We start from the raw sequence: 20,730 nt of genomic DNA on the forward strand, positions 1-20,730 counted from the left end.
GCATGTAAATTTCAATGAAATGGAAGAATAAATTTTGTGTGTTTATGGAAACTACAGTGGGAATTAAACTTTAGAATTGACATCAAATAAGGCAGAAAAGAGCAAAGAAACAAGAGCCCTAATAGGTCCAAGGCCAGCAAGTCTAGAGTACAACCTGACCGCACGTATGAATCTGTCCACAGCAAGTGTTGTGCAGGTGGCGGCGGCAGGGTGGTCAGCACGTAAACAGAGCCGCAGAGGCAAATGTGGACAGTACCACCTAAGGTCTAGGGTAGAGGGACCTGAACCAGGACCACTTCCAGGGGAAGCTACTGACCTACTGGGGATCGAGGTGCCAGGCTTGCTCACTTCCTCATGATACTCTGGTTACACATGCAATTTTTGTCTAAAGGGAAGTACTGGCTGGAGGATGTGCATGTCCTGTTCCCTTGGCATTTATAGATCTTATTTTAAATGAATAAACTAGCATTCTGATTACGAGTTGGTTTCCTGAGGCCTGCTTATGGAGAGGAAAGCTGGTTGGCCAGAGGAAACTAGGATTCAGTCCCTTATCAGTTATAGCTCTTGTAAATTGGTATTTTACACAGGAGAACCTGTGTGATATAAGCCCATGTCTCTAAAAGGGTCTTGTTTTGTTTTTTTAGCTTATTACAGTGAGCAAGGCCTTGGCCTGTCACAACCTTGTCAAGCAAGCCACCGATGAGGGACTCACACATCATCAGTTAGCTGCCTTTTACTGAGACATGCTCCTTGGTGTTCTTGGTACCAGTCATATTCTCATCTGACATTTCCACAAAAAGTGATGCCATCAAGAGGGACAGGCTCCAACTGCTTAATTCATTAGAGAGACATTCTCTAAAAATTCTAAATAAATAGGCTTCTGCAGCTATTTTGGTTACTTAAAATATTGACTAGTAATAGGAAAATATTGGAATTGAAATAGAAAACAGCATTTGTATCTGCAACCGTGAATAGTTCCTAACCTTCACAACAATCCTATATAGTAGGAACTATTAAAATGTCCAATTTTAAGATAATAAAATCAAGATTTAAAGAAGTTAACTAACTGGCCTAAAGTCAAATCTATTACCAGCAAAACCAGCATTAGCTCGGTTCTGTCTGTCCTCTACCCTAACAGACACCAGATAAAAGCGGTCAACATGAAACTGTAACACCAGCTGGTGGAAGCAGACAGCAAGGAGAAGTGACAGCTGGAAGCAAAGTACAAAACACAAGATAATTAGAAAAGCAGAGTAGCCGAGCCTCTCATTACAGGCTCAAACAGCACTATCAACTTTAACAGTTCTGAAGGAGATCTCAAAATAATATTTTCAAATGCTTTCAAGATAAAAGCTGCTTAACTGGAGAAGGCTAAGTCTCATGCAATTGAGACATTTCTCAACACTCTCGAGGTCATTCTCAGGACAATGAGACAAATACTGAAAAACCTGAGGCATTATCATTACAGTGGAAAGTCTGCTGTACTAAGAGAAGAGGGTTCCGGCCCCAAGTTTGCCATCATGTCAAGATGCAACCAAGGCCAAGTCCTTTATCTTTTCTGAAACTCAGTCTCTTTATCAGTAAAATGAGGGCTGAGCCAAGTGTGTGCTACAAGGCTCCCTGGAAAATTTTATGATTCCACCATTAAATTATAGTTGATATACTCTGTTTACTAAGACATGGACTTTTTTAAAAGGTTGAGGTAAAAAATAATTAAAAACTTGGTGCCTGGTGGGGTAAACCTCAGTAACCGAAAATTCCTTTCAGCGGAGCATTTCACTTACTCATGTGGTGCAAAGAGGCATTACTGTACTATTCCACATCACGAAGATAATAAATCAATTAAAAGAGATTTCAATAGATTACTGGGTAATGATTCATAATTGTTGTCAAGGCAAAAAAAATAATTTTGGATAAATTCTAAAACTTTGAGGTTGCTTGTAGACTGTTTATAGGCTGGTTTTAGGTGCACATACACAAAATAAATAAACAAGTCTCTTCTCTGACTAGTAAATGGGTTTTGCTCATGTACATGCTTCTAAAAACAAATTCTTTTATTTCTCTCCCTAAAACTATTTTGGATCTGTGCTGCCACTAATCACTAATTCATCAGTTTTCAGCCCTAATTTCCTAACACATATACCATGCTACTCATTTTCTATAAAAATAATAGTTACCACATACTGAGTAACCTATTATTTGCCAAGCACTATTTGAAATACTTCATACGTATTAACTTATTTTAATCCAGTGAAGTAGAAAACTGCTATTATCCTCATTTTTATAGATGGGAAAATTGAAACAGAAGGTTTAAGTAACTTGCCCAAGGTCACACTAGCTTGTAAGTGGTGAAATAAGAATTCAAATTCAGGTAGTCTGATCCCAAATATGTGCCCTTGACACTATAGTATACTACCTGCCTTTCTTATCCTGCCCTCAGCTCAAATGTATACTTTTTGAAGAAACAAAAATCTTATACTCCTGGTGTCCAGAACATTTCTTAAATTAGCAGAACACTGTCATAAGGTAAGTACTCAGTATGTCCACAGGATTAAATCGAATCTTTACCTTACAATGATAACCTACTCAATCAGGACAACAAATTGAAGGAAATATGCTTCTGTTAACTCTCTTAATAAATTACTTTTAGTGGTAAGAGAGGTGACACAGGAAACTGCAGGGTGTTGGGGGTGGGCAAGAATGTGGGACACCGGGATTAAAAGTGAGATTGCCCTTTCATTTCTGACTTACTCCATTTTTAAGAAGTGTTATTATTCTAAGGGTTTCCTATGGACACAGCTGTGGTTTAAGAAATTGCCTTAAATTGAAAGAAGTATTAAACTCCCAACAAAAGGAGAAACTTTTTTTTTTTTTTTTTAAGATGGGGGGTGGGGAGGGCTGGGAGAGAGAGAGAGAGAGAAATTGAACATGTGAGCAAAGGAGGGGGCAGAGGGAGAGGGGGAGAATCTTAAGCATGTTCCATGCTCAGCACAGAGCCCAACACGGAGCTCGATCTCATTACTGAGATCATGACCTGAGATGAAATCAAGAGTTGGATGCTTAACCGACTGAGCCACCCAGGAACCCCAAAAGAAGAAGTATTTCTAAAGCACACAGGGAACTGCAGTATTTTGCTGTCAAGTAATCTTCATTTTCACAGAGTGAGATTAAAGTTTAAAGCAGTGAAAGATAGAAAATAATGGAAACATCAATGTAAACATTTAACTTTTTAACAGAAGTAAAATTTTCCAGCAATTTTCCAGCTTAATTTATTTTACTTCAACCACTTACAGTGCACTTTCCATATCTGCTATATTTTCTTCCATTTTCTGAGACTACATAGAGGTAAATAAAGTTGTCATGAGATCCTACAGCCAGGAGGGTGCCATCTAGAATGAGACAGGAAAAAGTGTTAACTAGAGAAATGTACTGATGGATTCATTTGCTGCTACTTTATTGGACCTGTATTAAATGCTATTTTACAAATGTTGCTAAATCTCATGAATTTAACTGGTATTTGGTATTTGATGAATAAATCCTTCCATCACTAAGCGCACTTGAACAACAGTCATTTTTTCAGAGAACTCACAGGCCTTGGACCCTAGCCTCATCTTCTTCTAGGTAGCTACAATATGGCCCCAGGAAAGTTAACCTGTTCTTATGGGTCTAGGTACCCAGTACTCACAAGCCGAGGGTACAATTGCTCATTTCAGTGGAGCATACATAACTTCTCTAACTATAGTCTCTTGGGAATGGACTATATTCTCTTCCTTCATGGTCTCTTCTATTGTTCTTACCACTTTACAGATGGTCAATAAAGTCTAACTGACCTTTGGATTTTTAACTACTACACTTGCAGTAATTTGTTAGTAGAGACTAAAAAACCAAACAGAATACCTTTTCTGCCTTAAGATAACTTGCCAGGCTTATAGCTTGAAGCAAATACTTTTCCTTCCACGTTCAACTCAGAGAACAGTATTCTGTGGTTCCTTTGAAACAACTTAGAAGCAATCAAAAAAATCCTTTGGATCCCACACTGATCCAACAACTACTGGAATAGATTTTCAAATATAAGCAAAAGTCACTCACACTAACTCCAGGGAAGAATATGAATCAAAACCATATTAATAATGGGGAAAAGGAATTGGAATACTGTGAGAACATAATTAATATTTTGAATAAGGTGTAAAGAATTATTCAAATAAGGCTAAATGAATTTATCAAATTCTTATAATGAGCTGAGTATTTTATCTAAGTAACAAAACCAATCATTACTATGTAGCCAGTAATAATGTAACTAGATTTTAAAGAACCTGAATAGGTTCTATCACAGTGTATTTTGAACATTACTATAATTTTTATTTTCTTACATATAAAAAAAGGTTGCTAAATAGATGTAACAGTCAGTCTAATACCTATCCAAAATTCTAAGTATGTGTGTAATTCCCCTAAAATGGGATTTGACTGTACTATATTCTGCTTTCAATTGCAAAAGCAGTTGTAACAGTTTGTTCTAAATTTGCTTGATGATTTATAATGTTGTTTAACTTTAGAAGTTCTTTTGCAGTCTCCTGCAGAATTTAATCTGATACTGGGGGAAACATATTCAATACTTAACAAGTCTAGAGAGTAGGAAAAAAAATAGTTTTATTGGAAGTGAAAAAATGCACTTTCAGAGAAATGCTGTGAATGCCAGGATGGGGGGGGGGGTCAATCTGCCTACCTACTGAGTAGCGCATCACAGAGAGCTGTTCATTCCCATCTGTGTGGATAGAAACTAGATCTCTGGTTTCTGCATCCAGAACAAACCACCTATTAAGAAGTAAAAATCAAAATTTTCTTTAGATGTCAGCACTTAAAGAAAAAAAAATTGCTTTTTTCCCTTTTAAAAAACTTTAACGAATTTTAACAATGCCCTGAAGTATAACATGATGACATGTGTCCTTCTAATGAAGGATGAACTCATTTGCAGAGTGTTGCTAAATACAATATAAATATGTGGGCCTAGGCATGTTCTCATTTCTATTTAGGTATTCATTGAATGCCAACTGTGTCTCTTTGCTAGGCACCATCTAAACACAAAGTTAAGATGACAGGATTAATTTTTTTCAAGATTATACTCGAGATGGGGAAGAAGAAAAGAGCCAACTGAAACAAAGAACAATTAAGTGCCAATCTCAGTGATGGTGACCATATACAACAGAGGAACTCATAGAATGGAAGTGAATGATAGAGGACACAGAAAAACCTTTAGGAAGGATGTAGGACTCGTTGAGCTGAATGCTGCGGGAAAGAGGTACAGGCAGTTCAAGCAGGAAGAGTGACAGCTGCACAGCTATGGAGATGGGAAGGAGCACAGACAGTATGAAGGTGGGAGGGGAAGGCAGAGGGTCATTCATTTGGTGTGATTTCAAATGAATCACCAGGGGGCGCTCTGCCCTTCCAATACCTCCATACATGCACACAGCTCAATTCTTTCAAAAATAGTTTTTCATTCACATTTACAGGAAAAGTCAAAATGTAAAAGCTTTTCGGAGGTTAAATAATGACTTAAATTCCACTATATAATAAATGACTTATCAAACCTTTTTATAAGAGCACTTGAAGGAGGGGGATGTGTTTCAGAAAAGCATGGCAAGATACAAGGTATAAAGCAAAGACTGGGAACTAAGGACAGACAACTAGAGACTGGGTAAGTGAGAGGAGGGCAGGGTACAGACAGCACACACAGCTAGTTGGAGGAATTTAGAGTTGGGCATTGCCTGGCTCGTATCAGTCACTAAATACACACATGGAGAATGAATAAACAAGTATAACATAACTCTTGAACATGACAAAAGCCAAGTTTTGGCAAGGAAAAAAGCAACAAGTTTTGTTTTTAAGATGGAAAAATTCACCACTAAAATCAGCCAATATAGAAATCATAATGACAGTTCCTTACAATTTTGAAGTCTTAAAACTAAAACCTGGAAAGAGACCATTTCCCCTTCAGATAAAAGAAATACATTTTTTAAAATATGAAATTTATTGTCAAATTGGTTTCCATACAACACCCAGGGCTCATCCCAACAGGTGTCCTCCTCAATGCCCAGCACCCACCCCCCATCAACCCTCAGTTTATTCTCAGTTTTTAAGAGTTTCTTATGGTTTGGCTCTCTCCCTCTCTAATTTTGAGTGCGTTTGAGTAGCTTGTGAACTAAGGGTGCAAGCTTCTAGGTAGCTAGCCTAATTTATAAGTTCTGTCTGCTACATGGATAAGAGAAATAGCATCTATAGAATTATGAATACTTATGGCCAAAATAGGAAACTGACTCTGAAGCTCTATGCTGCAAGTTTGCTGATCATTTCCATTTCAAAAGGTGTGTAACTTTACTGCAACTAGACAGTACCCACAGATTATAGGTTTCTTCTGAGAATGTAATTCATTAATCAATTTTTTAAAAAGACTGATTTAGTTATTGAGAGAGAGAGAGAGAAAGAAAGAGCACGCTTACGCACAAGCAGGAGAGGGGCAGAGAGAGAGAGAGAGAGAGAGAGAGAGGGAGAGAGAGAGAATCCCAAGCAGGCTCCACACTGTCAGCAAGGAAGGAGCCCAATGTGGGACTTGAACTCACGAACCATGAGATCATGGCCTGAGCTGAAATCAAGAGTAGGATGTTTAACTGACTGAGCCACCCAGGCGCCCCTTCATTAATCAATTTTTATAGCTACCACCGTGAAACTCATCTGAGCCAAGAAATGCCAAAGGTGAAGCCAAGTGAATTGCCTTCTCAGAGTAAGGGCACAAAATATTCCAACTCAGACTGAACAGACAGACCTAAAGAACAATGAGATGACAACACCACACTGTAAGTATCATGTTTCAAGTTTTTAATGAGTTTATGGAAACTTTATTATACTTTCTCAGGCATTTCAAAATTGCCATTCTTTATTTGGAGAGCCCCAACTACTGTTTTAAGACTGTTTCCAAGTCAGTTTAATCTTCCTAGGAAAACTGCAAATAATTTTCTCTTTTTGGAATTCCCTTAAAAGGTAGTGAAAACAAAACAAAAACAAAAACCCAGAATGTCTGTTGGTGTAAGATGTAGACACCTAAAGCTCTGCGTTGTTTACTGATTAGAGATGGTAGCGATCCAAAATAAAATAAAAACCTTGCCTACGTTTTCTATTTCTTTAATTATATACCAAAAGTTAATTAATCTGCTTTAGGCAAGTAATTCAACAACTTTGCTATAGAAAGAATCCAACTTCCATAAGGACCTTAGCAATAATTTTAAAGGTCTTACCCTTTCCATTACATGAATTATGTTCTACCTTTCAGAAAAGACTTTTGGGCCCAGGACCTCTGTTTCTAATAAATGTACACAGAAGACGAGAAATTCTATAGCAAAGGGAATTTTCAAGAAATATTTACGTTTTCTCTGTGCTGAACTGTATGTATTTTTATTCCAGTACGGAATATATACACTGGGACCAAGCTTCTGCTTTAAGATAATTTGGAATCATTATTGGGACTTTTACGTCCTGTAGGACCTAATGGATCCTATTCTAAATGTATCACAGACTGGAAATCTTTGGTCATACACTTAATCTGACTTGTGGTCAAGTACCAAAATGTAGTACCATCATTTATCTTTTTAAAAAGATACTATATTGATGTCTTTAGTGGCAAGAAAAGAATCAAGATTTTAGAGATGGACAGTATCGTATTTTAAAATCCCTAAATGAATATATACATTCATAATAGGAGTTAAAAAAATATTCATGCTCATATAAAGTGTGTCCTCTGGGTGGCAGGTTTGTAACCCATTCCCCCATGCCCTGCGCTGTCCCCCTCCTTCTTTATGATCTTCTACTTATAAGAACAGGAATATGGCTTTTATAATCAGAAAAATGTAAAGCTACAAAACAGGGGGAAGAGAAGCCCAACTCAACCTTCTTATTTTACAAATAAAAAACAATGATATGCTCTGATTTCAAAACATCTGACCAGTTATCAACCAACCAGTCAGGTGACAGAGCCTCTGACCCTTGGGCTTTTCACTAATATCACACAAGGGAAGGAGATGATGCATGGAAAGTGCTCTATGTCTTTGAGATACACTAACATTCAGAGATCCAGAGAAAAAAGGAGTTAGCAAAGGAGGCAGAATAGTTTATAATCTAATTGAGGAGTCAGAATGAGTTCATAAAGTGGTAAATATTTGAAAGTAACACGAATTATACAAGTTATAAGGTTTATGAAGTCTCAGAGCAGGGTGTAGTCACTGTGGAGATGGGTGGTCTAGGATTTCATTGTACCAAATGTGGCAAGAAACAGACAGGTGGAGAGCACTAGACAAGAAACTACAAAAAGGGCTGGCATGTTTATAAAGGACAACAACTTGACCATGCTGGCTAGAGTGCTGAGGGAAAGATTTTTAATGAGCTTTAAAGGCCAGGCTAACAAGTTTAGGGGCTCCTGGGTGGCTCAGTCGGTTGAATGCCCGACTTCAGCTCAGGCCGTGATCTCATGGTCTGTGGGTTCGAGCCCCATGTCAGGCTCTGTGCTGACAGCTCAGAGCCTGGAGCTGCTTCAGATTCTGTGTCTCCCTCTCTCTCTGCCCCTCCCCCACTCATTTTCTCCGTCTCTCTCTCTCTCTCTCTCTCTCTCTCTGTCCCTTTCCCACTCATATTATCTCTCTCTCTCATTCTCTTCCATTCTCTCTCTCTCTCTCTCTCAAAAATAAATATTAAAAAAATTTTTTTTAAAGGCCAGGCTAACAAGTTTGGATTCCACTGTTTAGGTATCAAGAAGAACTTAGTTATTAGCTACATTGCTAGCTTGCCAAAGTTATAGTCACCATCAAATTTGAGGAGCTGAGCCAGATCACTTAAGTCTCTCCAGGTCAAAGGTTTTATGATTCCAGATCAACTAAATTCTTTACCCGCCCAGTAATCAGGCTCACTTTCCCAGCTTGCTTCCTTGTCAAAGCTGTCACTATCACTATAGACCAGAAGAAATTCTGGGATCTTCTCTGAAGTCATTTCTCTGAGTCTGTCCACTCTCCATCCGTATATGTTATACATTACTATGTATAGTACATTACTATGTATAGAACATACTTGTTCTATATACTGACTCAATTTTGTGGATTCCTTTCTTTGAAACAATTTTCAACTTTAACCCTTGCTTTTTATTCTCCTTATCCTCAGGTCTACTGATTTCTCTAATTCTGTGGGTCTCACCTCCATTCACCAGCCTATAAAATGACTATGGCAAAAACTCACTCTTTAAATACTGTATGTTGGTTGGAAATAGAACCCAAGACCAGAGTAAAGTTCTGTGAAAGCTACTTGGAGAATTCTGAGTTGATATAGACCTGACATCCTGATGGGATGGTATCTGTGGTTCCTCTGAGGTCCAGAGGTGGTATAAAGATTAAGTGCCTTTGAAAAACTGGTTTCAAAAAACAGGAAGGGGAAGGATAGTCAACTGGGGTCTTGGAAAAATCAAGCAGAATGTATTTTTACCAATAATTCAGAGATTATAAACTTCCAAATTCATAATAGTTCAGGTTTACATTTATTGTTAGTTCTATGAAAAACTTTAAATCCCATCAAGAAACCCAAATTTTAGGGGTGCCTGGGTGGCTCAGTCAGTTAAATGACCTGTTCTTGGTTGGGGCTCAGGTCACGATCTCACAGGTTTGTGAGATTGAGCCCCATGTCGGGCTCTGCACTGACAGCTTGAAGCCTGCTTGGGATTCTCTCTCTTCCTCTCTTGCTGGTCCTGCCCTGCTCATGTGTGGTTTCTGGCTCTCTCTCTCTCAAAAAATAAATGAACTTAAAAAAACTAAAAGAAGAAACCCAAATTTAAAAAAATGAGACAGTGTGGTAAATACACAGTGGAATATTCAACTGCCATAAAGAACGAGACCTTACCATCTGCAACAACACGGATGGACCTAGAGGACATAACATTGAGTGAATTAAGTCAATCAATGAAAGACAAATACCATATGAATTCACTCATGTTGAATTTAAGAAATGAAACAAACGGGCAAAGGGAAAAATGAGAGGGGCAAACCAAAAAACAGACTCTTAACTACAGAGAGCAAACTGATGGTTACCAGAGGGGAGGTGGGTGAGGGGGTGGGTGAAATAGGTGATGGGGATTAGAGTGCACTTGTGACGAGCACTGGGTGTTACATGGAAGTGTTGAATCACTACATACGTTGTACACCTGAAACTCAATGTTTTTTTAAATTTTTATTTTTTTTTTTTGAGGGAGAAAGAGAGCATGAGCAGGAGAGGGGTAGAGAGGGAGGAAACACAGAATCGAAGCAGGCTTCAGGCTCTGAGCTATTCAAGCACGTGGGGCTTGAACTCACGAACTGCGGGACCATGGCCTGAGCTGAAGTCAGGCACTTAACCGACTGAGCCACCCAGGCGCCCCCACCTGAAACTAATACTACACTGTATATTACCTAACTGGAATTTAAAATAAAAACAAACATTTTTGGAAGAAACTGAAGATCTCCATAAATGGAAAAACATCTGTTCATAAATTAAAAGACTTAATATTGTTAAGATACTGACATTCCCCAAACTGGCCTACTGAAAAAAATTCCTATCAAAATGCCAGCTAGCTTCTTTGTAGAAATGGATAAAACTGATCTTAAAATCCATGTGGAAATTCAAAGGATCCTGAATAGCCAAAACAACCTCAAGAAAACAAAACAAAAAAGCAAAAAACCACCCCCCCCAAAGTTGGAGGTTGGAGGACTCACATTTCCTAACTTCAAAATTTACTACAAAGCTACAATAATCAAGGCTGTGGTACTGCCACAAGGATGGACATATAGACCAATGGAATAGTATTCGGAATCCAGATGGAAACAAATACATTTATTCAACTGACTTTCGACAAGGGCATCAATACCATTCAGTGGGGGAAATGTTGCTGTAACAACTGGATACCCACATGCAAGAGAATGAAGGTGGAGATCTGCCTTACACCATATGCGAAGATTAACTTAAGATGAATCAAGAGACCTAAAGGTAAGAGCTAAAACTATAAAGTTCCTAAGATAAAACAATGGAGTATATCCTTATGACAAAGAAACAAGAGAAAGAATAGATGAATTGGACTATATAAAACTTTAAAACTTTTGTGTCATAAATGTTACCATCAAGAAAGCAAAAAGACAATCCTTGGAACAAGAGCAAATATTTGCAAATCATATATCTGATAAGGTACTAAATCCAGAATATATGAAGGATCCTTACAACTCAAGAAAAGAAAGACAAACCAGTTCAAAGATGGGCACAGGATGTGAATAGACATTTCTCTAAAGAGGCTATACAAGTCAAAACCATAACAAAAAAGCATTTCACATCCACTATGATGGCTATAATCAAAATACAATGACAAAAGCTGGAGGACATGTGGGGAAACTGGATCCCTCATACTTTGCTGGTGGAATTGTAAAATGACGTAGCTACTGTGGAAAACAAGTTGGTTGTTCATCAAAATGTTAAACACAGAGTTATCACATGGCCCAGCAACTCTACTCCTTATTATATGCTCAAGAGAGTTGAAAACATATGTCCACACAGAAACTTGTATATGAACGTTTATAGCAGCAGTATTCATACTAGCCAAAGAGTGGAAATAAGTTAAATATCTACCAACTACCTGATGAAGGTATATCCTACAACAGAATATTACTTGGCCACAAATAATATAATACTTTAAATGGGTGACTTTTATGATATATGAGTTATATATACCTCAATAAAGCTGTTAAAAAGGATCCTTATTATGTGAGGATTAGCACATTAAGGAAGAACTATGTCCCCTTAGGGGTATGCACTTTTGTTTCTCTTAGAAATTGTAACAGTAATACATTATTTAAAAAAATTTTGTTTAATGTTTTATTTTTGAGAGAGAGAGAGCGAGCAAGTAGGGGGAGGGCATAGAGAGAGGGAGACACAGAATCTGAAGCAGGCTCCAGGCTCTGAGCTGTCTGCACAGACCCCAACGTGGGGCTCAAACTCATGAATCATGAAACCATGACCTGAGACTAAGTGGGATGCTTCACCGAATGAGCCACCCAGGCACCCCAGTTATATACATTGCTTTAAATGATAATTTTATTTATCACTATAATAATTTATCTACACTTGTGCTTACTTCTTGATTCCAACAAGTAGATTTCTAGATTTGGACACGAAAAGATCTTTAAAGATTTTGCTAGTCACCTTCTCTGGATCATGCACGTGTTGCATTATATTAAAAAAAAAAAATTCCTTGCCCTAAGTGTATGACTTTTTTTTTTTTTTTTTTTTTTTTTTCAGGCTGAGGGGTCAGTGATCATAATCTGATCTGGCTACACTGAGGAATTTTCAGTTTAGACACTAGAGCCAGGTATTCACAGACCCAGGTAAAAAATAAAAATAAAAGAGAAAGTTCTCTGGGAATCAACAGGATCTAACTAGATGTGAAACCAAAGACAGGAATAACGTACAGAATGAACATGCATAATGACATTTCTCTTAGATTCTAAATAATCTCCAGCATCACTCTCATTTATAAGGTGTTTTCTACTCACACCTCCAAGAGGAAATGATTGACTTTAGTTTATGTCACTTAAATTAAATGAGTGACTTTTCATTTTAAGCTGGTTAATGACGACTTTACAGCTATGTAAATCTTAGAAAATAACTTTAGTGTATTTAAATCAGATTAGTTTTTCCTTAAAAATTGGGGCTCTGTATATATTGCACACACGCACACACCCCCGGCTCCATTCACTGAATGAAGTGCTGTGTCTCAATGACTCAAATCCCTTTACCCCTTGCACTCTATTCAGTGTTTAATTTCTTTGTATAAATAGTAAATGTTTCTAAAATCTGTCAGCCAGTGATTTAACCTTCAAAGGTAAACTTTCCTTACAATACTTCTAAGTAACGCTACAAACACTATAAGCATGTGTCAAGGAGCATTGATGGAGTCGTGGAAAGAGATCAGCTTTGGAACCATATAGAACCTGAGTTCAAATCCTAGCTCAATTTCAAGTGATAAGCTCTATGGGTCTTGGTTTCGTGTCTGTGCAATGGAGATATTAATAAATATTTTGTTGCACTCTTGTGAAAATTTAAAGAAATATATAAAAATAATTTAGTACAAGGTCTTAGCTTCAGCATTTGTTGACATTTGTTCAGCTGCCCAAAAAATCTGAAGTGAACTCCTTTGTGGTTTTCTGAAAACGAGTTGTATATACTTTCTAGCTCAGGTTGTTTCTTATGTGCCTAAGACTTTTGTGTAAAATAAAAAATAATTTCCATCAAATCCTACAAAGTGACCTGCCATATACCTAAGTTGAAGTAATAATCTAATACCAACATGCATTTTGGAGAAATCTGAGATAGTAAAGCTGTCTATATTTGCGAGTTTCACTTAATCTCCCTCCCTAGCACCCTAATTCTAAAATACAATTATTTCAGAATCAGTCAGATAGCATCTCTATTACATACCCATGTTTCACAGTTTATCATTAGAGATCTGTTTTTCCATGATTCTGAAAGATTTGTAGTGCTATAAAGGAGAAGAAACTTGAACGTTTTGACTTTCTAGAGGTGTTAATTTGTATCCAACAACCAAAGGGGGAAAACTTGCTATAAAAAAAAAACAACAACAAACTCCAGATGACTAACTTTAGAATTAAATGAACTGGCTGATTTGAAATGTTTATCATATAAACAAAAGTATTTGTATAAGTGTGTTCAAGATAGTTTCACCTCATCAGAAATCAGCATTCCACATTTCCTATCGGTTTAACTTTTGGAAATTTACTTCATATTTTTCTTCTGCCTTTTTAATAAAGAAATTAAGTTAGCTGTGATGAGGGCTTCTTACTAGCAGAGGCAATAAAAAGGACTCAAGAATATACAGGTAATAAATACATGTTACTTATTAAGGTTATTAATGACAGGTACTATGTAAGGTCTGTAAAGACAAGTAATTAGTAACAATTTCAGGAAATAAACCTTTATTATCTATCTGTGTAACATTAAAAAAAGACAGGATGGGGGCGCCTGGGTGGCTCAGTCGGTTGGGCGTCCGACTTCAGCTCGGGTCATGATCTCGCAGTCCGTGAGTTCAAGCCCCGCATCGGGCTCTAGGCTGATGGCTCGGAGCCTGGAGCCTGTTTCCGATTCTGTGTCTCCCTCTCTCTCTGCCCCTCCCCCGTTCATGCTCTGTCTCTCTGTCTCAAAAATAAATAAACGTTAAAAAAAAAAAAATTAAAAAAAAAAAAGACAGGATGACAAAAGCTATAGAGCAATTTATAAAAGTTCAATTAGGTTATTTCAGCTTCAAATCCCTTTCCTTAAAAAAAAAATGAGTAAAGGGGTGCCTGGGTGGCTCAGTCGGTTAAGCATCCAACTTAGGCTCAGGTCATTATCTCACAGTTTGTGAGTTTGAGCCCCTCGTCAGGCTCTGACAGCTCAGAGCCTGGACCCTGCTTTGGGTTATGTGTCTCCCTCTCTCTGCTCCTACCCCACTTGCATTTTCTCTCTCTCTCAAAAATAAATAAACCAAAAAAAAAAAAAAAAAAAAAAGAGATGACAAATTTTCTGACACCATAAAAAGTTCCACCAAGGAGAGTCAAGTCAGCAGAATTACCGCTTTCTCAATGAAGCCTATCCTAACCACTCTATCATTTTGCAACTGCACCCTCTCCCAATCCCTCTTAATATACTCAGTGCCCCACCCCTACCTTCATGACTTTTAACATTTTTTAACTTAATTCGTTATAATATTTATTTTTTATTCTGCCTCCACCCACACATAGTAAAACATGGGCTCCAAAGGGGCAGGGATTTTTGTTCTGCACACTGAAGTAGTCTGAATGCCCACAGGAGTGTCCAACAAATGGTAGGTGCTCAAGAAACAATTACGGAATGATTGAATGAGGATACATAGCAGGTAAGAGCAACACGCATATTCATATGCCACTTAAGAGATTAATTCTCTAGATCAGACTGAGAACATTCCTGAATAAGTTAATCATCCCACCACTTCAGATTACTCAGCTCACATTTCCCTTCAAGACCCTACCTGCCTGAGTGCGTTCCTATGGCCACCACTGTGCCACTTGGATGAAAATCTGCACAGTGTCCTGGTTCCTAGAAGAGAGACAGACAGCTGTTGGGGAGTACATGAGAAAGTCCCCCTAGATCTATGGGATAGTGGCAAAGACATCTGAAAATAACTGGTTTCATATAATCATAGAATTCCGATCAACTTTATTGTAGCCAATGAAAAACATCACATGGATATGAGGTAAAAGAATTTCAGAGCAGGAAGGGTATGTGGGCAAAGTGGTGAGGGAAAAGGACAGCCAGCTTGTGGCTAGGCAGTGTAATAATAAGGATAATAACAACAAACATGTATACAGTTCCTTAGTCTGCAAAGAACGTGTATACACACTTAGGCTAGAAAAGGTGGATGTCTGGGTGGGGTAGGGAGAAAATACAGTGAGAGATCAACTCAAAAAGCAGATAGTAGAGTCTGTTAGTGAGCAGTGCTTACATAGAGTCCAACTGCAACACCACCAGAGGCCCAAACATTCTGTAACAATTAATGCTCCATAAATATGTGAAATTTTTTTGATTTTTTTTTTCTGAAACTGACAGAAAAATTGAGCTTTTGCCCTAATTTGCTTCTTTAAACTGGGTTCACATTACACTTTCATTCTTATTTCATCCCCTTTACTAAACTGTATAAATATACTTGGTTGTAATTAATGCTGAGTCCTTTTTCCTTTGCTGCTCCCAACTGACGTTTGGGGAGTTTCTGTGGGGAGATTATAACACATTTTGTTTTACTCACATCTACAAGCCTGGTCCATTCCAGCCTGTGTTCTACTGAGTTCCACATGCACACCTGTCTGTCCTGAGCACATGTCAAGAGCAAATCTTTAAAGGGATGTGTGGCAAGACCCCAAAGCTCATCTGTATGACCCTGAAAATGAAATACACTCACTGTTATAAGAAACAAAGGGTATCATCAAAAATATTCAGTTAATGATTAAAATCATACATCAGGGCACCTGGGTGGCTCTGTTGGTTGAACATCCAACTTCAGCTCAAGTCATGATCTCATGGTTAGGGAGTTTGAGCCCCACATCAGGCTCTCTGCTGCCAGCGTGGAGCCTGCTTCAGATCCTCTGTCCCCCACCCTCTGCCCTCTTCCCGCCCCCTGCTGCTCATGAATGCGCTCTAAAATAAACATTTAGAAGAATTGGTTACAATCATACATCTTACCTGTACTTCTATTTGGAAGCCATCATTAAATGTTCCCCGTAAAATGAAGTTTCGTGATGTGCCTACTAAAAATTGATCTGCCTTTCCTTCTGCTACAGCTCTGATTGTTCCATACTGATCAGGAACCTAAAAGATAAATTTGTAAAGTCACCATAGATAATAACATGCATTAATTACTACCTGAAGACTGCATTTATAGCTGTAAGCAATTATGGGGTAATAAATGACAAAATTCCAAAACTGAAAGTCATATGGTAATATTATACTAATAAGTTTATTTGTTCAATTACATTTTATTACACAGAAGTTATCATGCATTATTATCAACATTCTTTGCTTTAGTCAATTTTTAAAAAAAATAATTACTTTGAGAGGCAGAGAAAACGTGCACATGAGCATACGAGTTGGGGAGGGGTAGAGAGAGAGTGTGAGAGAGAACTCCAAGCAGGCTCTGCAATGTCAGTGAAGATTCCGACACAGGGCTCAATCCCACGATCATGACCTGAGCCGAAATCAAGAGTTGGACACTTAACTGAGCCACCCAGGCGCCCCTGCTTTAGTCAATTTTTATATTTATATTTTATATGATCTCAAGAGTTAAGGGCTAGAAGTAGGGGAAAAAGGAAAAAGTTCTATTAGACCACATGAAAAGTGTGGTCTGGTGGTGTTATTTACCAGTTATGTTATTTTGGGTACATCATTTAGCTAGCCTAAGACGAATTTCTTTATCTGTAATATGGGGAAATAATAATATATGCCCTACCTATTCTTAATTGTTGTAAGAATAAAAATGTAAGAATAGCCCATGTGAAATTTGTTAACTAAAAAGCAATATATTGTGAAGTGTTATAACTGTCCTTATAGGACTCCTTGGGAGATCAATCTCATATGCGTTACATGGTATATACTCTCAGTGAATGGTGTATTAATAATAAGCCCAAGGAATGACCCTGAAATAATACAATTCTTTATAAAGGAGGACACGAATAATTGAATTCTAACGGTAATCCAAACTGATGGCGAGGGGAAGAATGAACTAGATGGTGTAGCTTTTGATTACAAAGAATGTAAGTTATCTGTGGAAAAAAAAAAAAAGAAATAGTAAAGGAAGTGACATTTCCCTGGTGAACTTAAGGTTGAGATAAAGGGAACCTTTCGACTTATCTTCTTGGAAATAAAACCAAGAGCAGTATTATCAGGATCCTCTTTTTTAGAAAACATTTTGTCTGGAAAACATGTTACATGTTGAAAACACTGAGCCTAAATTAAAAATTTAAATCACAAAAAAATAGAACACTAAACTGAGTGAAATTTGCCCTTGCTTTGAGAATCACTGACCGATAAAATACTATTCTTAACCATTTCACATCCAGAGACAGACCTCAATTTAATTAGCAAACTTTCACTGAGCACATAGTATCTGTGGATACACTTAGTCCATGATATGAAGCAGACACAAACTTAGATAACTAGCAATTATCATTCAGCCCGCTGTTTAAAATTACTTCCAATTTGTTTTAAATGTTTTATTTTATTTTTGAGATACAGAGAGAGGGAGGTGCAGAGAGAGAAGGGGACAGAGGATCTGAAGTGGGCTCTGTGCCAATAGCAGTGAAACCAATGTGGGACTTGAACTCATGTATTGCGAGATCATGACCTGAGCCAAAGTCAGACGCTTAACCGACTGAGCCACCAGGGCACCCCTAAAGATTACTTTCAAGTTTTAAAATCAAACTGCTTATTTTGTATGCCTTGGAATTGAATAGTTTATTAGATGAATGTCTGCTGAATTTTAAATATGCATGGTTATATTTTTGGATCACTATAAACTAATCTCAGAAATAAACAACTAGTTATTCTGACCAATATACTGTTTTTACTTTTTCAAATTATTAATGAATGGTTCTTTTTCCTTCTTCTTTTTTTTTTTTTTAAGACAATGAAATGACAAGAATGTGTACCAATTTCCCAGGAAAGTGTGTTATCTTAATGTGGGATGAAAGACATGCATTTAGAGGGCTTAATATTTTAAAATTTTCATGTTTCATTTTCATCCTTACCTCTATTTCTCTTTCAGGATTCAGATCATGATCCCACAGAATTATTTTTCGGTCTTTCCCTCCTCCAGTTAATAACATTCCATTTCTCATCTGACAAAGTGTGAACACACTCCCATCATGAGCTTTGATTTGTTTGCTGATCTGATAAACACCTAGTAAGATGAGAGTAAAAAAAAAAAAAAAAAACAAAACACTAGTGATACATTTTCCATCAGAATTTAGTGTCTTTTTGGAAGAAAACTTTATAGAGTGAATAATCAAAAGTTCCTACTTTTGCATTTATGTCAGTATTTAGTTACTCTGAAAACATTTCAAAATAATTCTTACAAAAAGATAAGCTAAAGTAGTGATAACTCTACAGACAACATAGGATATCTTAGCCTCAGAACTTACTATGTCTTATAATCATTCTGTATGGTAGTTACGGTAGGTATTACTCTTCTGATTTTAGAGCTGAGGACACCACATAGCTAGTGACAAAGCTGCGACAAGTACTCCAGTCTTTACTCACCATTCCTTTAACTTTCCCCAAAAGTCTTCATTTCCTGCTGAGGTAACAGCCGTAACATTTAACAACCACTGTTGATGTGGAAGCCTTCTGCTCTGCCTTTACTTTACTTGCTATGAAATGGAGGACTGAGAAAGATACTGGGGCAGAAGTGGGCACTGGCAGCCTAGAGCTGTGGCTTTTGATCAACTAAAGAAGTATTTTTAATATATTTTTTTAAGTTTATTTTGAGAGAGAGAGAGAGAGAGAGAGAGAATGAGAGAGCGAGCATGAGAAGGGAAGGGGTAGAGGGAGAGAGAAAATCCCAAGCAAACTCCACAGTCAGTGCAGAGTCTGATGCAGGGGTTCCAACCCATGAACTATGAGATCATGACTTGCACGGAAATCAAGAATTGGATGCTCAACTGAGCCACCCAGGCGCCCCGAGGAGTATTTAAAAATTTTTTTAAAAAAATTTTACAGAGAGAATGAGAGCACACATCAGGGAAAAGGGGCAGAGGGACAGAATCTTAAGCAGGCTCAACATTCACACAGAGCCTGATGTGGGGCTTGATCCCACGACCCTGGAATCATGACATGAGCTGAAATCAAGAGTTGGATGCTCAACGGGCTGAGCCATCCAGGTGCCCTCAACTAGAGAAGCATTTGAAAAACCGGTCCAGTTGTACTAATATGATGGCTGAATGATAGCCCAGCTTTCTTGTATCTCCACGGAACTTTACATGTACCCAGGGAGGGAGAGGGCAGGTCCATAAAAAAATATTTAAGTAAAGTCCATGTGGAGATTAACAAACAAATTATGTACATACATACAACTGGCCCCTGAATAACAAAGGATTTAGGTGTGCCAACCCCTTGTGCAGTTCAAAATCTTGTGTATAGCTTTTGGCCCTCCAAAAACTTAACTAATAGCCTACTGCTGACCAGACACCTTGCTGATGATACCAACAGTCGATTAACATGTATTTTGCATGCTGTATAAATTACATACTGTACTCTTCCAATAAAGTAAGCTAGAAAAAATATTAAAGCCATAAAAAAATACATTTATAGTACTGTACTGTAAAAATGTGTAGGGGCGCCTGGGTGGCTCAATAGCTTAAGCATCTGACTCTTGATTTAGGTTCAGGTCATGATCTGACAGTTTGTGGGATCCAGCCCCGGGTTGGGCTCTGCACTGACGACATGCAGCCTGCTTGGGATTTTCTTTCACCCTCTCTCTTGCCACCCCCCAACCCCCACCCCCAAGGGCTCTCTCTCTCTCCCAAAATAAACTTTAAAAGAAAAAAAAATACCAGGGCGCCTGGGTGGCTCAGTCAGTTGAGTGTCCAACTTCGGCTCAGGTCAAGATCTCACAGCTCCTGAGTTCAAGCCCCACGTTGGGCTCTGTGCCGATAGCTCAGAGCCTGGAGCCTACTTCAGATTCTAGGTCTCTGTCTCTCACTTCCCCTCCCCTGCTCGTGCTCTGTCTCTCAAAAATAAACATTAAAAACAAAACAAAAAATCTGCACATAAGTGGGCCCATGAAATTCAAAACCCATGCTGTTCAAGGGTCAATTATGTATGTATGTATTATATATATGTAATCAGATATATATGTGTGTGTGTGTGTATGTATATATATATATATATATATATATATATATATATATATATATATATATACATACATCAGATCCTTTTTAAATTAATTAATTAAATTTTAAATAGGCTCCATGCCTACCATGGGGCTTGAACCCATGAACCCGAGATCAAGAATGTCATGCTCCACCTAGTGAGCTAGCCTGGTGCCCCTCAGATCCTCTTTCTTGAGGGTGAGGGTAAGATTTTAGTATTCAAACTATAACC

General features: G+C 37.9%; 1 protein-coding gene across 9 annotated transcripts in view; it reads right to left on the bottom strand.

The window, feature by feature from the left end:
* EML4 (EMAP like 4) overlaps nt 1-20,730 on the bottom strand; it is a 159,442-nt gene that overhangs the window by 13,723 nt on the left and 124,989 nt on the right. For all 9 annotated transcript variants that reach the window (XM_019446369.2, XM_019446383.2, XM_019446393.2 and 6 more), the window contains 6 exons: nt 18,375-18,526; nt 16,315-16,440; nt 15,881-16,012; nt 15,107-15,174; nt 4,724-4,812; nt 3,292-3,389 (listed from right to left, as the gene is read on the bottom strand). In XM_019446369.2, coding sequence (XP_019301914.1) covers nt 3,292-3,389; nt 4,724-4,812; nt 15,107-15,174; nt 15,881-16,012; nt 16,315-16,440; nt 18,375-18,526 — 665 coding nt within the window. The remainder of the gene's footprint in view (nt 1-3,291; nt 3,390-4,723; nt 4,813-15,106; nt 15,175-15,880; nt 16,013-16,314; nt 16,441-18,374; nt 18,527-20,730) is intronic.

Source organism: Panthera pardus, unplaced genomic scaffold, assembly GCF_024362965.1.
Source record: "Panthera pardus isolate Hobbes unplaced genomic scaffold, ASM2436296v1 HiC_scaffold_26, whole genome shotgun sequence".
Lineage (NCBI taxonomy): Eukaryota > Metazoa > Chordata > Mammalia > Carnivora > Felidae > Panthera > Panthera pardus.